This window comes from Carcharodon carcharias, chromosome 18 (genome assembly GCF_017639515.1).
Source record: "Carcharodon carcharias isolate sCarCar2 chromosome 18, sCarCar2.pri, whole genome shotgun sequence".
Taxonomy (NCBI): domain Eukaryota; kingdom Metazoa; phylum Chordata; class Chondrichthyes; order Lamniformes; family Lamnidae; genus Carcharodon; species Carcharodon carcharias.
In genome coordinates this window covers 51,162,146-51,181,158 of record NC_054484.1, presented here as the reverse complement: position 1 = coordinate 51,181,158, position 19,013 = coordinate 51,162,146, and the positions used below count along the sequence as shown (strand labels likewise).

General features: G+C 43.5%; 1 protein-coding gene across 1 annotated transcript in view; it reads right to left on the bottom strand.

The window, feature by feature from the left end:
• Positions 1-19,013, bottom strand: part of LOC121290452 (cilia- and flagella-associated protein 47-like) — a 661,534-nt gene that overhangs the window by 199,896 nt on the left and 442,625 nt on the right. The window contains 1 exon segment of the mRNA XM_041210889.1: positions 17,209-17,303. Within this exon segment, the coding sequence (XP_041066823.1) occupies positions 17,209-17,303 (95 nt within the window).

The window sequence follows — 19,013 nt, the reverse complement described above, 5'->3', positions numbered from 1 at the left end:
GCATGACTACATCTTCTTAACTTTCCTAACCCTGTCACTATGTCTTGGTGCTCCCTGGACATCCACAGTAAAGGTGGAGGCAGACTGCCGACTGCTACACCTAGTTTGTGATGACCTGGAGGGCCCTGGCCTGCTTTAGGGGTCCTGCTGTGTGGCAGTGGCACCCTCCTCAATCTGTGGAGCTGGTGCTGCTGAGGTCATAGGAAAGGGGGATTTGGATAGGCCATACACTCCAGGAGTCACCTGGAGGCGGGGGGGGGGGGCAGGATGAGGGGGCGGGTATGTCTGCTAATCCTCCTCCCTACGGGTGCCTCAGGGCTGACTCCTTGAGGAGAAGGGGTAGCTGGAGTAAGATCTGGCTGCCAAGCACCCCTCTCATGTACACACTGTCGGAGGCCAACTATGGCATCGGCAATGGAGTTGAGCCCACACAGCAGTACAGGAGTGACCTCCTAGACCAAGGTCTCCATGGCGAACACCATCCAGTGTTGACCTCGGTGAGTTGGCATGTTGGCGCTATCACCTCAGACTGAAGGCGGGCGGACTTCTCTATCATGCCTTGCAATCTGAGGAGTGCAACGGACATTCGTTTCTGATGTTCCTGAGTTTGCCTTTGCAGCTGCAGCAACTGTGACATGACCGAGCCCAGAGGCTCGTAATCTGACTCAGACTCAGCAGATTTCTGGCCTCCAGCAGTCCTCTGAGTGCCGGGGACCTGGGAGAATGCTGTTTTCCCCGCCCGTTACAGCACTTAGTGCAAATCTGGGACGATTCCGCCCAACAAGTAGGATCTTAATTTTCATATTGAAATCATTGGGAATGATATGGAAATTATTGCAAGAGCAATTCCATGATCGTATAAGGGAGAGTGAAACTAGTGTTCCATTCCACTTTGGGACCATTAGCATTTAAAGACAAATTTGAACACCCAATCATGTAATCAACAGAACTGCACCGCAAGTTTGCACGTTTTTCAACAAAACACAAACTTTATTGTATTTAAAAGAATTAAATAAAACAAGCAGTCTTAACACTATAGGTTATAATCGCACATATCAGGCATTCAGTTTAACTCCTTACTTTCCCCAAGCCTTTTCCTTGAAAGACAAATCAGTCTAAAAGTTTTTACTTCTGCAGGGACCCAGAATTATGCCACAGTCCTCTGGAAACTACTTTAATTCTCCTCAATTCTAGTTATTCTCAGAGGTAAAGCTTTCATTTACTATGTCTTGACTGTGGATGCTCAGTCCCTTGCTCTGGTTACTTTCTCAATACTTCTAATCTAATATGTTGGTTGCTTTCTTTTACCACAAGTCCCCATGAGAGCAACTGTTCAATTTTTTTCCCACTAGCTGCAAGCTAGAACAAACCTCACAATTTATGTTCCCTCACAAAATCCAAACTGAGATTAAGTCTCACCCACATTCCACATTGTGAATGATGAAGTTAACATTTTCACTACTTAAATTTCAGGTCTAACTAATTATTGTTTATTTTGGCTCAGATAAGCTCAGTGAGCTGCACCACACAAAATCCAGATTGCAACTAATCAACTTTCTCAGCAATCACCCAGATAAAGTGAAACCAGAGGATCTCCTTAAGCTTCACCAATCTGCATGACATCATAGCATGCTCAGAGATGGCCTCATACAGATTTTGGGCTAAGATATGTCTCATTTAAAATCTCGTTTTATGATCTGAAGAATGTCAAGAAGATATAATAATGTTATTGGGAATTATTTTAAAGAAAGAGTTTAGTGGTGTCTGTCTATGTGCGTGCATGTTAATTGGACTAAACCCAGCTGGTTTAGAGGCTTTGATGTATAGAAGAGAAGTAGATTTGAAATGGTAATTAGATAAACATAGGAAAATAGAAGGTGAGGTGTAAAGGGGGAAATTTGCATTTTTAATAGACCATTCAAAAGAGTGGGTGAAATATTACACCTGACTAGGTGAAGCTCAGAAACAATGGGTAGAATCTTCTGGATTGCATGTGGGTGGCGGAGCCCATATGCCAGCACTTAATTAATTAATTAAGCCATTAATTAAAAGCCTCATTAAGGCCCTTAACTTGCCAATCGTAGATGATTTTGAGGGGCCTTGGGAACTTTGGCTCAGCGCATGGGCCCAATGGGCAGGCGGGTAGGTGATGTTTTTTACAAACCTCATCCAGTGGCGGGATAAGGTTTGATAGTGGTTTTAAAAACGTTTAATAAAGTTTTTGTTTATTTCATTAACATGTCCCGAGATGTGTGACATTTTCACATGAGGGGGACATGTTAATGAATTTTTTATTGTTCTATTTTTTATATTTGCCAGCCTTTCAGCGATTCCCCCTGAGGCAGCACTTTGCCTCAGGGAGATGTGTGCTCTTTCACGCGCATGCACGAAAGAGCGCACTCTGACAGTTGGGGAATCCCCCCTCCCCCCGCACAGGAAGCGCATAGCACTTCCCGTCGGGTGGCCCGCTGATTGCTGCCGCCTTAATTGGCCCACCCAATTAAAATGGCAGTGGGGCCTGTTTCGGCGGCGGCGATCAGCTGCCCACCCGCCGCTGAGCTGGTAGAGCCTGCCCGCCCAGCAAGGGCAAAATTCTGCTCAATGTGTTTATTTTTTTAAGCTTACTAGTAAAGTGGGTATTTTGAAAGGGTCTTATTGTTACCATATTTGAAGTTAAAAAAAAACCTAGTGACAATGAGAATTTGCATTCAAAAAGGCAAATATGAGCTGAAAGAAACTCGTTTTGAATGCCGATGCCCAGGGTGTACTTTGCCAGGGGTCTGTTTAAATCTGTGTGTCTAACTGAGAGTCAGATTAATTAGGGGATTTCTGTAGTTTTTTTCGTTATTCATTCACAGGATATGGGCTTCACTAATACCAGATTTTTATTGAATTCCAATTCCACCATGGCAGGATTCGAACACAGGTCCTCAGAGCATCACTCTGAGTCTCTGGGTTACTAGCCCAGCAACAATACCACTGTGCCATTGCCTCCATCTTAGCAGTAATGTTGTAGGCATATGTATGTGCTTACAATCTTTTTTATATTAATATTAATTTAGTTTATAAAAAATCCTCTTGAGACTCGGTGGTCTTATTACTATTGAATTCAAAGCCTGCATCTCAAAACATACAAATTGCAAAAGTAGGCAATGACAGTTGTTTCAAGTTTCTCTCTGAAATTTGAACAACTCAATCTTTACCATTGGCTGTGTCATAATAATTGGGCACTCTTTGCAGGATATATTTGTAATTCCTTGATTTCTTAGGTTGGTGAATCTTAAGCTTATGAGTATGAGAAGCATTTTAAACGCAGGTGTTGGTGAGGTTTTTTTAAGTGGTGAGACTGCAAGATGGCTTTGGTAGTTGCTAAGACTTGTTCGGGAGCAGAAGATATAACTCTTATTGGGTTACAAAAAGTATCCAAGAGTAAGTTAACAAAGATGACGGATAAACAATAATTGGCGTTACCTGTGTGGGCTAGGAAATAAGTGATGGCACAGCATTTGAAATTGTAAGGAATACCTGAGAGACAGAGTTCTCCAAGGGCTGGTTCATTGGAATGGGCTCAAATTCAGTTGCAAATGAAAACGATTGAATTGGAAGAAAAGGGAAGGGAAAGGGCATTCAAAAGGGAACAGGCAGAAAGACAGGAGCAAGAAAGAAGACAGGAAAGGGAATTAGAAATTGTGAAGATAGAGAAGGAGGAAAGATAAAAAGAGAGAGAAAATTCCAACTGAAATTGTTGGCAGTTAAAAAGAGATGCCAGGAGTTGAGGGAAGGATTTTTCTCCAGAGTAGAACCCAGTGGACAAATGTTTAAATTTGTACAAGCTCTTCCAAAGTTTGAGGAAAGGAATGTTGAAGCATTTTTTATTTCATTTGAAAAGATAGCTAAACAGATGAAATGGCCACAGGAGAACTGAACATTATTGTTACAATCCAGGTTGGTGGGTAGGGCACATGAAATATACCCTTCGCTGTCTGAAGAAGTATCAGTGAGTTATGATATGGTACATCACAGCAAGTGATGGAAGTGAAAGCAGACAGGAAGGCTACAGCTCAGAATTCTACTGCTGGAGAGAAAGTGCTAGTTCTGTAACAGTACTTAGTGACTCATTACGGCAAGCTTTAGTGGGTCTTACAGGATTGAGAAGTAATTGACTGAAGTAAATTATTTAATAAATACTCCTGATAGAAAAAAGAAGCAGAGGGTGTGTCATATGAATATGCTTAAAAAGTACTTTGACAGGGAAGAGGAACAAAAAGAGGTATTAGTGGTGGAAGATAATGAGAAAGGGGTAGAAATCCAGGACTCTGAAATTGATTTTCCTCTAAACAAATTGGATAATGAGGGATTAATTGAAAACTTAAATGTAATTACCTTCCAAGCAAGTGTCAAAGTGATTTGGAAAAGCTATTGCAGTCACACAAAGCTATTTGTGGAATTAAGTTGGGGAGGGTAGATTTAGCTATACATGATGTGTCTGTAGAAGTTTCATCTTCGATAAGGCAACACCCTTATAGATTAAATCCAGCAAAGTTATCACTAGTACAGAAATAAATTGATTTCATGCTTTAAAATGATATCATTGGGCCTAGTTGCAGTAACTGGAGTTTACCTATTGTACCGAAACCAGATAAAACACAAAGACTGCGTATGGACTATTGAAAGGTGAATGCGGTGACAAAAGTAGATTCATATCCTATGCCATGGTTGGAGGATTATATTGAGAAAGTGGGACAATCAGAATTCATCATAAAGGTTGACTTGATAAAAGGATATTGGCAAGTACCATTATCGGACAGAGCAAAGGAGATGTCCGATTTTATGATGCCAAAAGGACTATATCAGTTTAAAGTCATGGCATTTTGTATGAAGAATGTACCTGTGACATTTCAAAGACTGTCAAACAAAGTAAATGCAGGTCTAAGCAATTGTGCTGTTAATATAATGACTTAATAGTTTTCAGTCAGACATGAGAGGAGCATTTGCAACATCTGGAAGAATTATTTACTCGATTATAAGAAGCTAATTTGGTGATGAACTTGGCTAAAAGTGAATTTTCAAAAGCGTAAGTTACGTATCTAAGCCATAGCATTGGACATGGTAAGGTGGCTCCAAGAGATGTAAAAGTCAAGGCTATCGTGGATTTCCCAGTACCTACAACAAAATGAGAAGTTTTGAGATTTCTGGCATAAGTTAGTTTTACCAAAAATGTGTACCAAATTTTAGCAGTGTGGTTGCTCCACTGACAGAACTATTAAAAAAGAACAACAAGTTTCAATGGACACTGGAGTGTCAGAAGGCATCTGATAGTTTGAAAATTATATTAACTATGACACCAGTTTCGGCAGTATCCAATTACGTACAGCAATTTAAGTTGGCTGTTGACACAAGTGATATAGGCATTGGGGCTGCACTGTTAAAAGATGACGACACTGGAATTGAAAAACTGATAGCTTATTTTTCATGGAAGTTGAATGCACAACAAAGAAGGTATTCAACGATTGAAAAGGAGACGTTGGCATTGCAGCATTTTGATGTCTATGTGGCAAACAATTTGTCAGAAACAATTGTTTATACAGACCAAAATCCTTTAAAGTTTCTGGACAAATTTCGAGACAAAAGCACAAGGCTATTCAGGCGGAGTTTATTAATGCAACCACTTAATCTACAGATAATATATATCACTGGATGAGAGAATCTGATTGCAGATGCGTTATCAAGAGTTTGAAGCTTAAAGAGAAAATTGGACATTTTAAAGCCTGAACACTGAACTGGAAAGATTTATTCTGATACCAAGGATTTGTATATATATATTGTTATGTTAATGCATGCTTCTGGTAATGTAATAGTGTAAGTATATAGTTAAGACCATAAGATGTAGGAACAGAAAAAGGCCATTTGGCCCATCGAATCAGCTTCGCCATTCAATGAGATTGTGGCTGATCTCATAAACCTCAACAACAAAAACAGAAAATACTGGAAAAACTCAGCAGGTCTAGCAGCATCTGTGGAGAGAGAAAGAGAGTTAATGTTTCAAGTCTGTATGACCCTTCTTCAGAGTTCTATTTCTCTCTCCACCTATGCTGTTGACCTGCTGAGTTTTTCCAGCATTTTCTGTTTTTGTTTCAGATTTCCGGCATCAGCAGTATTTTGCTTTTATCTTACTGATAATCCTCAACTCCATTTTCCTGCCTTTTCCCCATAACTTTTAGTTCCCTTACTGATTAAAAACCTGTCTGTCTATCTCAGCCTTGAATATATTTAATGACCCAGCTTCTATAGCCCTCTGTGATAAAGAATTCCACAGATTAACTACTCTCTAAGAGAAGAAATTCCTCCTCATCTCTGCCTTAAATGGGTGACCCCTTACTCTGAGACTATGTCCCCGGTCCGAGACTCTCCCACAAGGGGAAGCAACCTCTCAGCACCTACCCTGTCAAGCCCCCTAAGAATCTTATATGTTTCAATAAGGTTGGCTCTCATTCTTCTAAACTCCAACGAGTACAGGCCCAACCTACTCAACCTCTCCTCATAAGAAAATCCCTCCATATCCGGGATCAATCTAGTGAACCTTCTCTGGACTGCTTCCAATGCCAATATATATCTTTCCTTGGATAAAGGGACCAAAATTGTTCACACTATACTGGGTGTGGTCTAACTAGTGCCTTGTATAGTTTTAGCAAGACTTTCCTATTTTTATACTCCATTCCCTTTGAAATAAAGGCCAACATTCCATTTGCCTTCCCTATTAACTTTTGAACTTCTTTGCTAGCTTTTTGGGATTCATGCACGAGGACTCCCAAATCCCTCTGTGTTGCAGCTTTCTGCAGTCTTTCTTCATTTAAATAATATTTAGCTCTTCTACTCTTCCTGCCAAAGTGCATTAGCTCACATTTTCCCACATTATATTCAATCTGCCAAGTTTTTGCCCACTCACTTAACCTATCTATATCCCTCTGTAGACTCTGCGTCATCCCCACCATTTGCCGAGTGTAAGATGAGTTAATAAAATGGAAGCCATCTTTTAGAATTATGGCGGTTCATTTTTCAATAAGGAGGGGGATGTCAAGAAGATATAAAAATGTCTATAATGCTATTGAAAATTATTTTAAAATAGAGTTTAGTGGTGGCTGTGTCTATATGTGTGTGTGTTAATTGGATCAAACCCAGTTGGTCTAGAGCCTTTGATGTATAGAAGTAGGTTTGAAATGGTAATTAGATAAACATAGGAAAATAGAAGGTGAGGTATTATGGGGACAATTTGCATTTTTAAATAGATCATTCAAAAGAGTGGGTGAAAAATTACACCTAACCAGATGAAGTTCAGAAACAATGGGCAGAATTTTCCCAAATTTGCACTAAGTGCAATAGCGGACGGGCAAAATGGTATTCTGCCCACCCATGGTGATGGCGGGTTTTCATGCCGTATCGGCCCAAGCCTGCCACATTAATTATGCATTCCTGGGAAACACGTCATTTCTATAGTGGACGGGCTCTCATTTGCCCGCCCACCATCACCCCACCATTGCATCACGCCAGCTACCATGTTTAAAAAGCAGCCACCAGCACAGTGCTCATCACCACCAGCTCACCACCGCTGCCTGGGAGACATGACCAGCAAAGGAAAATGACTGCAGCCCCCCGCTTCAACAACGGGTCTCGCGAGTGACTGCTGGATGCAGTGGAGGCCCGTCGGGATGTCCTGTAGCCCTGCTCTGGCCACAGGATGGGCAGCAACATGGCCAATCCAGCTTGGGAGGCAGTGGCAGCGGTGGTCAGTGCCAATGCCCTTCAGAAGAGGACAGCCACCCAGTGCAAGAGAATGAATGATCTCCTCTGTGCTGCCAGGGTAAGTCATTCTTCTCATCACTCTCAACTCACACACTCACAAACTCATCACACATCCACAGGACCCACACTCACTGCCGGTTCAAGGGACATCACTATTCACTCTCTCACACTCACCGTCACTGTCCTCATCCCAGCCATCGGAACACTCACCAGCCACACAGGCCAGGCATACTTATCATCTGGCCTGGCAGGTTTCCTGATTACATTTTCTCCATCTCTATCCATGCAGGGCAAGCTGGCACACAACAAGAGAGAGAAGTCATAGACCGGTGGCAGAACGCCCGAAATCAAGGTCCTCACGGACTTAGAAAACAGAGCCATCCAGTTGGCCGACCACAATCTGGACCGGTCCTGTGCTGACTGTGAGATCAGCGCTGCTCTACCAAGTGAAGATCCAGCAGTGCAACATCCATCAGACAACCATGCCGTGAGTGACACGTTCTCTTTCACAGGTCACTGCCATGCACTAATTATCTCTCCTTGCTTCCGCAGGCACATCTGCCAAACAGCCAACAGAGCCAATGACCCAGGTCTCCAATCAAGCCCCGAAGAAACCTCTGAAGAGGATTCTGGAGGCACCCTCCCTGAAGTCCTATCATAGCACTCACCCACAGCCTCCACCAACGCAGAGACATACACCTCGGTGGGACCTATCTTTAGAGTAGCCTTGGGATCACAATCTGGTGAGCACTTTGCGCAGTCTGATCCACAGTAGGTGGTGGCAGGGACTTCCCAGGTGTCCGGCTCTCAGAGGACTGCAGAAGGCCAGAACGTTGCTGAGTCCAAGTCAGATGAAGAGCCTCTGGACTTGGTCATGTCACAGTTGCTGGAGCTGCAAAGGCACGCTCGGGAACATCAGGAAGGGATGCCCACTGCACTCCTCAGATTGCAAAGTACGATGGAGGAATCCGTCTGCCTACAGGCTGAGGTGATAGCACTGGCATACACCGAGGTCAACACTGGTAGGGCGGTAGCCGCCATGGAGAGCTTGGTCCAGGACTTCATTCCTGCAATGCTGCGTAGGCTTAACTCCATCACTAGTGCCATAGTTGGCCTCCAACAGTGCGTACGCGAGAGGGGTGCTAGGCAGTACGATCTTATTCCAGCTACCCCTACTCCTCATGGAGTCAGCCTGGGGCCCTCCGGCACCCATAGGGAGGAGGATCATCAGGTGTGCACTCCAGGCCCATCCATCCAGGTGACCCTGAAAGTGTCCGACCCATCCAACTCCCCTCTTCCTGTGACAGCAGCTCCAACTCCACAGGCTGAGGAGGGTGCCACTGCTACACAGCATGATCCCGAAAGCAGGTTGGGGCCTTCCAAATCTCGGCCCTCCAGAGGACGCCTACCCCAAAGTCATCACAGACAGGGTGTCGCAGTCAGCAGGCTGCCTCCACCTCCGTTGTGGATGCCTGGGGAGCAACAAGACATAGCAGCAGATTTAGGAAAGTTAAGGATAATTAGTTGCACAGCCTGGGCACAGATGTTAATTGCTTCTACATGCTGTTCACTATCGTCAGCAAACTCCCAAGAATGTTTCCCTGCCTTGATCTAACGAGCAGTGTTCTTGTCACTCAGATGTGAAACCTCTCTGCACAAGATAAAGGCAGTTGTCTCAGTCCAGGGTCTCTTCCCTGTGCTCTGTGCTGCCTTCAAACCAAAGTGATGATCTGGCCTCACACTCTCTGGAAACATTGCTGATGCCTGCATCTTGGGGTGCTTGTCATTGCTGCCAGAATGCAGTGGGCAGGTGCCATAGAATTCTCTCATTCTCTCTGTGTGCTCTCATCATATTTAAGGAGGCGGTGGCCTCCATCTCTTCAGCATCTGTGACCACCAATGCTGTGCTCCAGCTCCTGAAGGGCTCAGGTACTGAAGGTGGAGAAACCATCAGATGCTTCTAAAGTTTCATGGCTGCATCTCTATGATATGACCCTGAACACAGAGCGCAAGTGAAGTGCCCTCAGCCAGACAGGAATCAGACATTCTCAGAGGCTATGTGAAGATTTATGGAGTCTACTCATGGATGTCGTCATCATCCCCCTGCAATCAAATGACTATTAGGGCATCCACTGCATCCCAATGACAGGAGCATTCTCAGAGGGTATTGGCGCTGCCATAAGCCAGACTGGAGTCAAATATTCACAAATGCGATGTGAGGATCAATGGGGTCACTTTACTGCACGTCATCATCCTCCACAAATCTAGCAGCTATGAGGGGCTCTTGAGCACAACTGCCTGGTCTAGCCAGTACGAGGGCCTCATCCCTTCTATCTTTGCCTTCAAGGACCTCCTCACCCTCATCCCCATAGGCATCCTCCTCATTGGAGGAGATGTGCAGCTACTCCATCTCCTCCTCAGCCCGCTTGTCTCCCCATTGAAGCGCCAAGGTGTAAAGGGCGTAGCAGGTGACGACGATGCGTGACACCTGTTGTGGACTGTATTGCAGGGCTCCACCAGACCGGTCTAGGGACTGGAACCCAATATTCAGCATCTCGATGATCTGCTCCACCAAGTTGCGAGCTGCAGCATGAGCCTCATTATACCGTCGCTCTGCTGCAGTCTGAGGCTGCCACACGGGTGTCATCAGCCATGGCCTCTGTGGGTAGCCCCTGTCCCCAAGGAGCCATCCCTGCAGCTTCTGTGGACCCTGGAGGACTCCAGGGATCTGTGACCAACTGAGGCTTCATGCACACTCCTTGGAAACTGCACACGCCTGCAGGATGTGTTTCTGGTGGTTGCACACCAGCTGCACATTCAGTGAGTGGAATCCCCTGCGGTTGATGTAGTCCACCATGTGTAGTGACAGAGACCTGAACATCACATGGGTCCAGTCAATTGCACCCTGCAACTGTGTGAATCCCAAGGTCCTGGAGAATCCAATGGCCCTTGCATCCCAGCTGTGTCGATCTCGGGTGAAATGCACAAAGCTGTGTGCCCTCGAGAAGATAGCATCCATGACCTCATGGTGGTCATTGTGGGTGGCGGCTTATGGTATCCCACAGAGGTCACGTGTGGAGCCATGAAAGGAGCCACTGGCATAGAAACTGAGCACCATGGTCACTTTCATAGTCACCAGCAGTGGATGCCCTCCATGTCCCCTCCACACCATCCCTGCAGTAAGTGGCAGATGTGAGCGACCAGGTCCCTAGGCATGCACAGTCGTTGGCAACGCTGGTTCTCAGTCATCTGCAGGAATGACAGGCGGCGTCTTTAGACCCTGGGTGTTGCTAAGCGCCGACCAGCTACGGCTCGCTGTTGCAGCGTGTGCGGGAGCCCCAGAAGCCCTTTCTTCCTGAGGTTGCTGCTCCTGCCTTTGGGAACATGGTGACTGTGAACACGGTGATGGGCAACATGGTGATTGGGGAACATGGTGACGGTGAACACGGTGAGGGGGAACACGGTGACGGGGAACATAGAAATTGGGGAACACAGTGACGGGGAACAAGGTGATGGGAAGCCAGGAGCCTCAGTCACTCTCTCCTCCGTCTTCTCTGATCTCTGTAGGCCATCAGGCATATAGCTAGGTCACCAGGATCCATTATCCTGATGTGGTTCTGCTGCAGCATGAAAGGGAAAGAGAGACCTGGTTAGCATGGGTGCACTTAGCACCTTTCCTGGTCCTATGTGATGGTTCCTTAATGCTTCCCGGAGAATGCTGGCCACCCCTCGGATGTCCACAGATGAGTGCGCTGCATGGCTGCCCTGTCAACCTGCGTTATGGGGGAGATTGCTCCTAACTGGGATGCTGAGATTGCAAGGGGCTGTGAGCACCTCCAGCAGTGACTGTTACATGGCCAGCATTGGCGAGGAGATTGTACAATGCGTGCAGTCCAACTGGTCTGTGGTCCAATAAAGTGGTCGTGGGCTCGCAGTCTGTGGTGGTGTTGTGGTGGTGGGGGGGGTGGGGGGGGGGCGGTGGTGGTGAGTGTGTGAGTGTGTGTGTGTGTGTGTATGTGAGGTGCAGTGTGCTTGGTGGCACTTCAGTGCCTCCACAATGCTTGTGTGTGCGGGCAGTATAGGAGCCCAAACCCAATCATATCACTGTGGCTGCACCTGAACTATCTGAACTGTCTCAGTTGCAGAAGAATGGTCAGTTTATACAGGTGTCCCCACTACATGGCCATTTCCCTTACCTCCCCTGACCCCCAGCTCGTTTTTTTGTGTGCAGGATCCAGGGCACCAGTTGCACCCCACCCCTCCCACCCCAGAAAACAATCGTGTCCAAGGCTGGCCAGCAGTTGCCCCTGGACACCCCCCAACAACAGTCGCCTCCGAGGCTGGGCAGCAGTTGCTCCGGACACCCCCCGACAACAGTCGCCTCGTGGTGGGGAGGCCCTTCGCTCCGGCTCCCCGGCGCCCCTGAAGCCTGCAAAGCAACAGGCAACCCTGGCGAGTTCTGCAGAACGATGCAGAGGAGTTGAATAAATACTTTGCTTTGGTCTTCATGGTAGAAGACACTAATAACATTCCAATACTAAATAATCAAGGGGCAAAAGAGGGGGAGGAAATAAATACAATAACTATCAGTAGAGAAAAATGTACTCAGGAAATTAATGGGGCTAAAGGCTGATGAGTCCCCTGGACCTGATGAGTTGCATCCTAGGATATTACAGGAAGTAGCTATAAAGATAGTGGATGCACTGGTAGTAATCTTTTTAAGAATCCTTAGATTCCGGAAAAGTCCCAGAGGATTGGAAAACTGCCGATGTAACACCCTTATTCAAAAAGGGAGGGAAACAAAAAACAGCTAACTATAGGCCAATTAGCTTAACATCTGTCATTGGGAAAATGGTAGAGTCTATTATAAAGGATGTTATAGCAGAGCATTTAGAATTACATAATCCAGAGGGCTGTGGCATACGCTTTGCGTTGGTCCCAGGAAAAGTGAATGAACCTTAAAGAATTTTTTATATTAGGGAGCCGTTTGGTGGGGGCAGGAAGACAGTTGGGGTGGAGGGAGTAAAAAGTAGAAGTGAGGGTATAGTATAAATCTTTAAAAGTTTCAGGGCAGCTTTTTCCGATCAGCAAACAGGGGCGGGGCCTGCACACCGATGCATAAAGTGATCGGGGGGTGACGTTGGTCATGCGGCCCGACGTCACCCCGTGTCATTTAGGTTTTCAGGTCGGCGGGTGCACAGCCGAGTCGGCTGCTCGCCCACCAACCTGTCAACAGCCACATTAGTGAGGTACTTAAAACACTTAATGGACCAACCTTAAGGTTGGTGGGCAGGCGTAGAGCCCAGGCAGCCTTCAGAAAAAACATGAAACCTCAGCCAGGGGTGGGATGCCTGCTTTGTTTCATTTATTTTTGTATGCAGTAATGTTTGTTTTAGTTGAAAAACATGAAATCTTCTAACATAGTTCTGTCAGTGATAATACTCAACGTTCAAATTTCTTTGAACATTAACAGTCCCCAACAGGATTGTATCAATGTTAAGCTTCCTGCTTCTGAACAACGGTACTGCTGGTGTTTAACAGCTCCAAACCATGCAGTTTACCAACAGAGGGTACTGTTAAACCTACAGCCACTTGTCTCGCCTGAACCAATATGTCCTTTTGGTACACTGCCTAGGAAGGTTATCTGGAAAAAGTGATAACAATGTCAATCTGCAATGCTGGTTCTAGTTCTTTAGGTGCTATTAATAAGCCAGACTGTTTGGTTAATTATTAAGAGTATCTGGTGTACTGTGTACTTCTTTGGCTCAAATACTGAATTGCCAAATCTGTCACAGAGGTAAAACTCAATTCAAAATTTGTATTAGCAAACCATGCCATCTTGGACCCAACTCAACCCAAAGAAAAAAGCAAAATACTGCGGATGCTGGAAATCTGAAACAAAAACAAAAATAGCTGGAAAAACTCAGCAGGTCTGACAGCATCTGCGGAGAGGAATACAGTTAACATTTCGAGTCTGTATTTCTATTTTTCCTTAGTTCTGATGAAGAGTCATATGGACTTGAAATGTTAACAGTATTCCTCTCCGCAGATGCTGTCAGACCTCCTGAGTTTTTCCAGCGTTTTCTGTTCTTATTTCAGATTTCCAGCATCCACAGTATGTTGCTTTTATTTCAATGGATAATGTTATTATTTACATCAGTACAGCTTGTTCAAAGATCTAACAGTTTTTTTTAAATTGAATGCAACATTTTAAGATCAATTTTTACCCTTCCTGGCTTGTTAGGAATGGTGTAGATGGGGCATTAAGATAGTGGGGGAGGGTTCTACCGCATTCTGTTCCTACAAATTATTAAGTGCTGCAATTAGCTTCAGGCAATGAGAGCTCACATTTAACCTCCCATGATTTTTATGAAGTTGCTGAATTTGTATATTAGTTACCCATTAAATGTGCCATGAAAATTTAAGTATAGTAATAATTAGTCTAAGTACCTTTTAATGCAGTGTTATTGTTAATGACTGTCAATCAACCTATCTTGCCAAGAAACTAAACAATAGCTGTGGAGTCCCATTCCTTCAGCTACTGGATTATTGTCGTAATTTTAAAATGTCAATTTTTAAAAATGCTTACCTTTCCTGCCTTTTTTTTTCTATCTCTTTTATCCAATTTTTCTTTCTTTCTCTTTCTGTTTCTGATTCAACATTAAATTCACCCAGCCTTCTCAGTCTTTCCTGTGTATTTCCCAATCCTTAAATCTCACTGGTTAACGAGATTGATTAGTTGTCCAGTTGCTCACCAGTTGGCATGCCCTGTTGTCCTCGCAGTGCTGTCATCAGTTTAGACCTCTAGCAACTTTGTAGGCAAAAAGTGCTGAAACCCAAACATGCATGAGCAAGGCTAACTAAGCAGGCACACTGCAAGATACCCTGCTCAACCAAAATTTGGCTCCAAATCTCTAGAGGAAACTGATAGCATGCTGTACCACTGTGCCACTTGTTTCACAGAATTTTTTTTAAATGAATTAATGGACAAAATTGCACCCGCTGAACAAGAGATCCCGAGACAGTGCAATGGAACGCAGGCCCGTCGTCATCGCGTGTCATTTTACGCACCGGCCTGTCGGGCTGCCCCCGCACGCTGACTGAAAAATTCAGGCCATAGATTTTTCCAGAGTCTATTAATAGGCTCACAGAGGTATTTGATGTTACCCTTCTACTCTTAAGAAGATTAATAATTTATTTTCAGTGACAATTGGCTGGCTAGTCTGCAACTGATGCCTAAAGAATGAGTCCACAAGGATACAGTATGAACAGGTTATCTAATGTTTATTTGGCTATTGTTTCAGGCACTGCTTGATAAACTATTCAACATAGCAAATAAAATTTTATGACTTGTTCAAAGCATGATCAGCCCAGAAAGTCTCCAGCTTTGCTTGTTGTAAAGTCCTTCCATTAAATTAGTCCGAGCATTTTAAGTCTTATTTATAATGAAAACTCATCAAAAATGTAAAGTTGCAGTTAGAGGGCATGAGGTGGCTAGTGTGAGAAATTAATGAATAGGATGCTTTTCTGAGACTGGAATTTGGGCAGAAATTAATTTTCTGTTTTCAGGTACTGGGACATTTTTTAAAATTTTATATTTATCTTAATGACTAAACTTTTTCAGTTTTTGACAGGGTAAATATTTCCGAGTTTTTTCAAGCCCTATCAACATGAAGGTAGTTAATTTGGATCTGCTTGTAATAATGCTCACTTTATGCCTCTAAAGAGCTTAATAACCAAGGACAGCAATTCATCTCCAGAGAATGGAGATGGTGAGAATATGAATTTATACATCTTAATTCACTAAAACGGCGAATGTTGGATTTTGCAAAACCAATTCATGGAAATAGTTACATTTCTGAATTGTTAAAATGATGTAGTTGAAGAAAATAAAAGCTTGCATTCAGTGACATTGCTTTGGAAAGTCATGCAACAATTCCTCAGTTTGGCCTCTTTATACATTTACAGCATTATAGCAAGCGGGAACTTTCTGTCAACGGGAGATAATAAAGAAAACATAGTTGCAGCTCCTAAAGGCTGCAGCTGCTATTTTAATTGGCTGTTTGATTATTAGCGGGTAACACTAAAAATGGCTGGCCAACAACACAAAGCACCTCAATTTTCAGATGCCACTTTGGATGTGTTTCTGCACAAAGTGTTGACCAGGAGGGTTGCACCAGAAGGATTGGGTCTCCAAAGAATGCACCCCATTGGAGAACTTCCCACTCTGCTTGTTGGGCAGAATAAAAGCCGTGTCAAACGGTCAAAAGAAGTGGAAGCGTTTAGATAAAAAAAATGTTAATAGTCTGAGGAAGACTGCCAAGTTTTGTGGATCTAGCATTTCACTATGCCCAATTAAGCAGGTCACAAAGAACCTCCTCAATGATTGAAGCTAAACTCTCAGAAAATTGCTCTTTCTGAGTTTCATTTTTTTGCCCATGCTACATCCCAGTGCACTATAACTGCTACTTCGAGATGGAACAATGGTTGTATTTGCATTTGGAAAGGTGAGCCCAGAAAGAAAGCACACAAAAAACAAAATCAGCTGCATGAACCACATTTCTTTTCTCACAAGAAAATATGTTGGAGGGCGCACATCTATCTGCACTTCAAGATTCTAACATCTCAACAATTCACAGGACAAGCTGGTGCAAAATAGATGGGAACAAACAATGCTCTGGAAACCCTGCCAAAACCAGTTAAAGCTGAAAACCTGCCTGATAACTTCCGACCTCAGTTAAAGCTGGAAATGTGCAGGCCAGTGTTGGGAAACAAATTTCTCACACTTTAACCCCACCACCTGATCCAGATATATCATTTTCTAGGTTAATATTCATCCTCAATATCTGGGTTGCTAATATCAATGTCATAACCACTATACTACTGTACCTGATTATCACAAATTGCTAATCTGTGGCAATCGTCACAATATACCACTGACTGCACCCATTAATGATAATAAACTGCAAGTAATCACACAATAATTTTACTATAGCAGGGATGCCATGTTTAGAAGTCCTGTCCACTGGTATTCACCAAAAAACAGGCCAAAAATAGTAGTGTAAATAAAATAAAACTGTATTGAACAAAAATACTACTACACATCATGTTAAAAAGACATCTAGAAATGATTTCAAGGCCATAATCTCATTTCAATGTCCAGTGGCAGTAATAAATATTTGAGCACTGTCATATGACTTGATTATCCTCCTGTCCAGTTCACACCCAATGTGATCACTGCATTCAAATAACTTCAAGGTATCAATTGTTATTGTAATTAACTAAACGTTAATTTGATTTGGAACTAATACCGTCATATTTAAATTCTAAAAATATTCACATTACTTAGATCACATTTATTGACCTTTTCAAATATAGTTGCAATTGATTTTCTTGCATTTCTCTTACCTGCACAGCACAGGTTACACAGAGACACTGTTCAGGTGGAGCTGGAACAGCATTGATCTCCAAGTAAAACCAAACTCTGTACAATTTGTTCTTCTCTGCAGTTGTAAAAAAATAAAATTATTTATTTGCACAATTAATATTTTAATTGCCTCAATAGTACATTTCCTTTGCAATTTTGAAGCAATTACCATAATGTTACATGCGGTGGTGTGTTACAGTTCACTCAGGGAGTCCAAGTTACTGTGGAAACATACACTTTTATGTGTACATTGCAGTCTGGAGCCATGGATAGTGATGATAGAGGCTCCAATGTTCATTCCAACACCTGGCTGACCAGGAATCTCTCCTGTTCTTACTGGCTGTCGTTGCCATGTGTTGGAAGGATTTGCAGGTTGATAACCAATTTTTTGGCTGCACTGTGAATGCACCTTCCTTGGCCATCAAGTCCTGGGCTGGGACTTGAAACTGAAGCTTCTGGCTCAGATGCAGGGGCACTACCCACTGCACCATAAGACCTCCCTAATATTACATGTAGAACATTATAACTTCGGATATTCAAAATTAACAAGCTATTGTCATAACATTGTTTCTGTTCATGCATATTTATGTATGATATATATACTAATCATAACTGAAAATAATCGCTATAATGGAAATATTCCAGTCCATGTCTTGGCGATTGCAATAAACTGGATGATTGAAACAGGAAGGAGTGCAGAGTACAATGTAAATTAGGAAGATGATGCCAACATTCCATGCACTATAATCAGGACTTTTTCTTTCATTATACTCTAACTATAAATAACTATAATAAATACCTGCTACATTGGCAAGATTTACATTTAAAAAGTCATTTTTTAAAATTCATTCTTGGGATGTAGGTATCACTGGCAAAGCCAGCATTTTATTGTTCATCCCTAGTTGCCTGGAAAAGATGGTGATGGACCACCTTCTTTAATTAATGTCCTACATATGGTGAAGGTTGGTTTGGATTTGTCCTTTTTTGTGGACAGGATATACCGGTGCAATTTTCCATTTGTCAGGTGAATGCCAGTGTTGTTGCCAAGTGTGTGTCTAGGTCTAGAGCACCCGTCTGGTACATAGCCTTCACTGTGCCCAGTGCTTTTAGCCATTTCTTGATGTCATATGGAATGAAGGGAGTTGACTAAAAACTGGCATCAGTGATGATGGGTACACCAGGATGAGGCTGAGAAAGATCAGCGCTTCTAATTGAATATGGTTGTGAATGCCTCAGCCTTGTCTTTGGCATTCACATTCTGGGCTCTGCCATAGTTTAGGATGGCATATTCATGTGCTCTCCTTCCCCCATTAATTGGTTAATCATCCACCAGCATTCGCTATTGGTATTGGTAAGGTCTTGATCTGTTAATTGTGGGATTGTTCAGCTCTCTTTGAGAAGTGGGGCAGGATATTACCAGCAGTGGTGATGGAAGAATCTGGGGCATTGGCTGATATAATTCTCCATATATGATTATGCCAAGTCGTTGCTTGACTGGTCTGTGAAACACTTCACCCAGCGTTGCTACCGGTCACCAGATATTAGTGACGAGGACTTTGTATGTCAATCAAGCTGGGTGTGCCTTTGTTGTGTCCAGATTTAATCCCTAGGTCACGGCCAAGTGGCCTATCTCACTTTATGCTTTTGTTTCTTTCTAATGGTTTGATACAACTGAGTGGCTTGCTAGTCCACTTCAGAGAGCAGTTAAGAATCAACCATGTCAATGCCAGATTGGAGCCACTACATAAAGATGGCAAGTTTCCTTCCCTAAGGTACACTAGTGAAA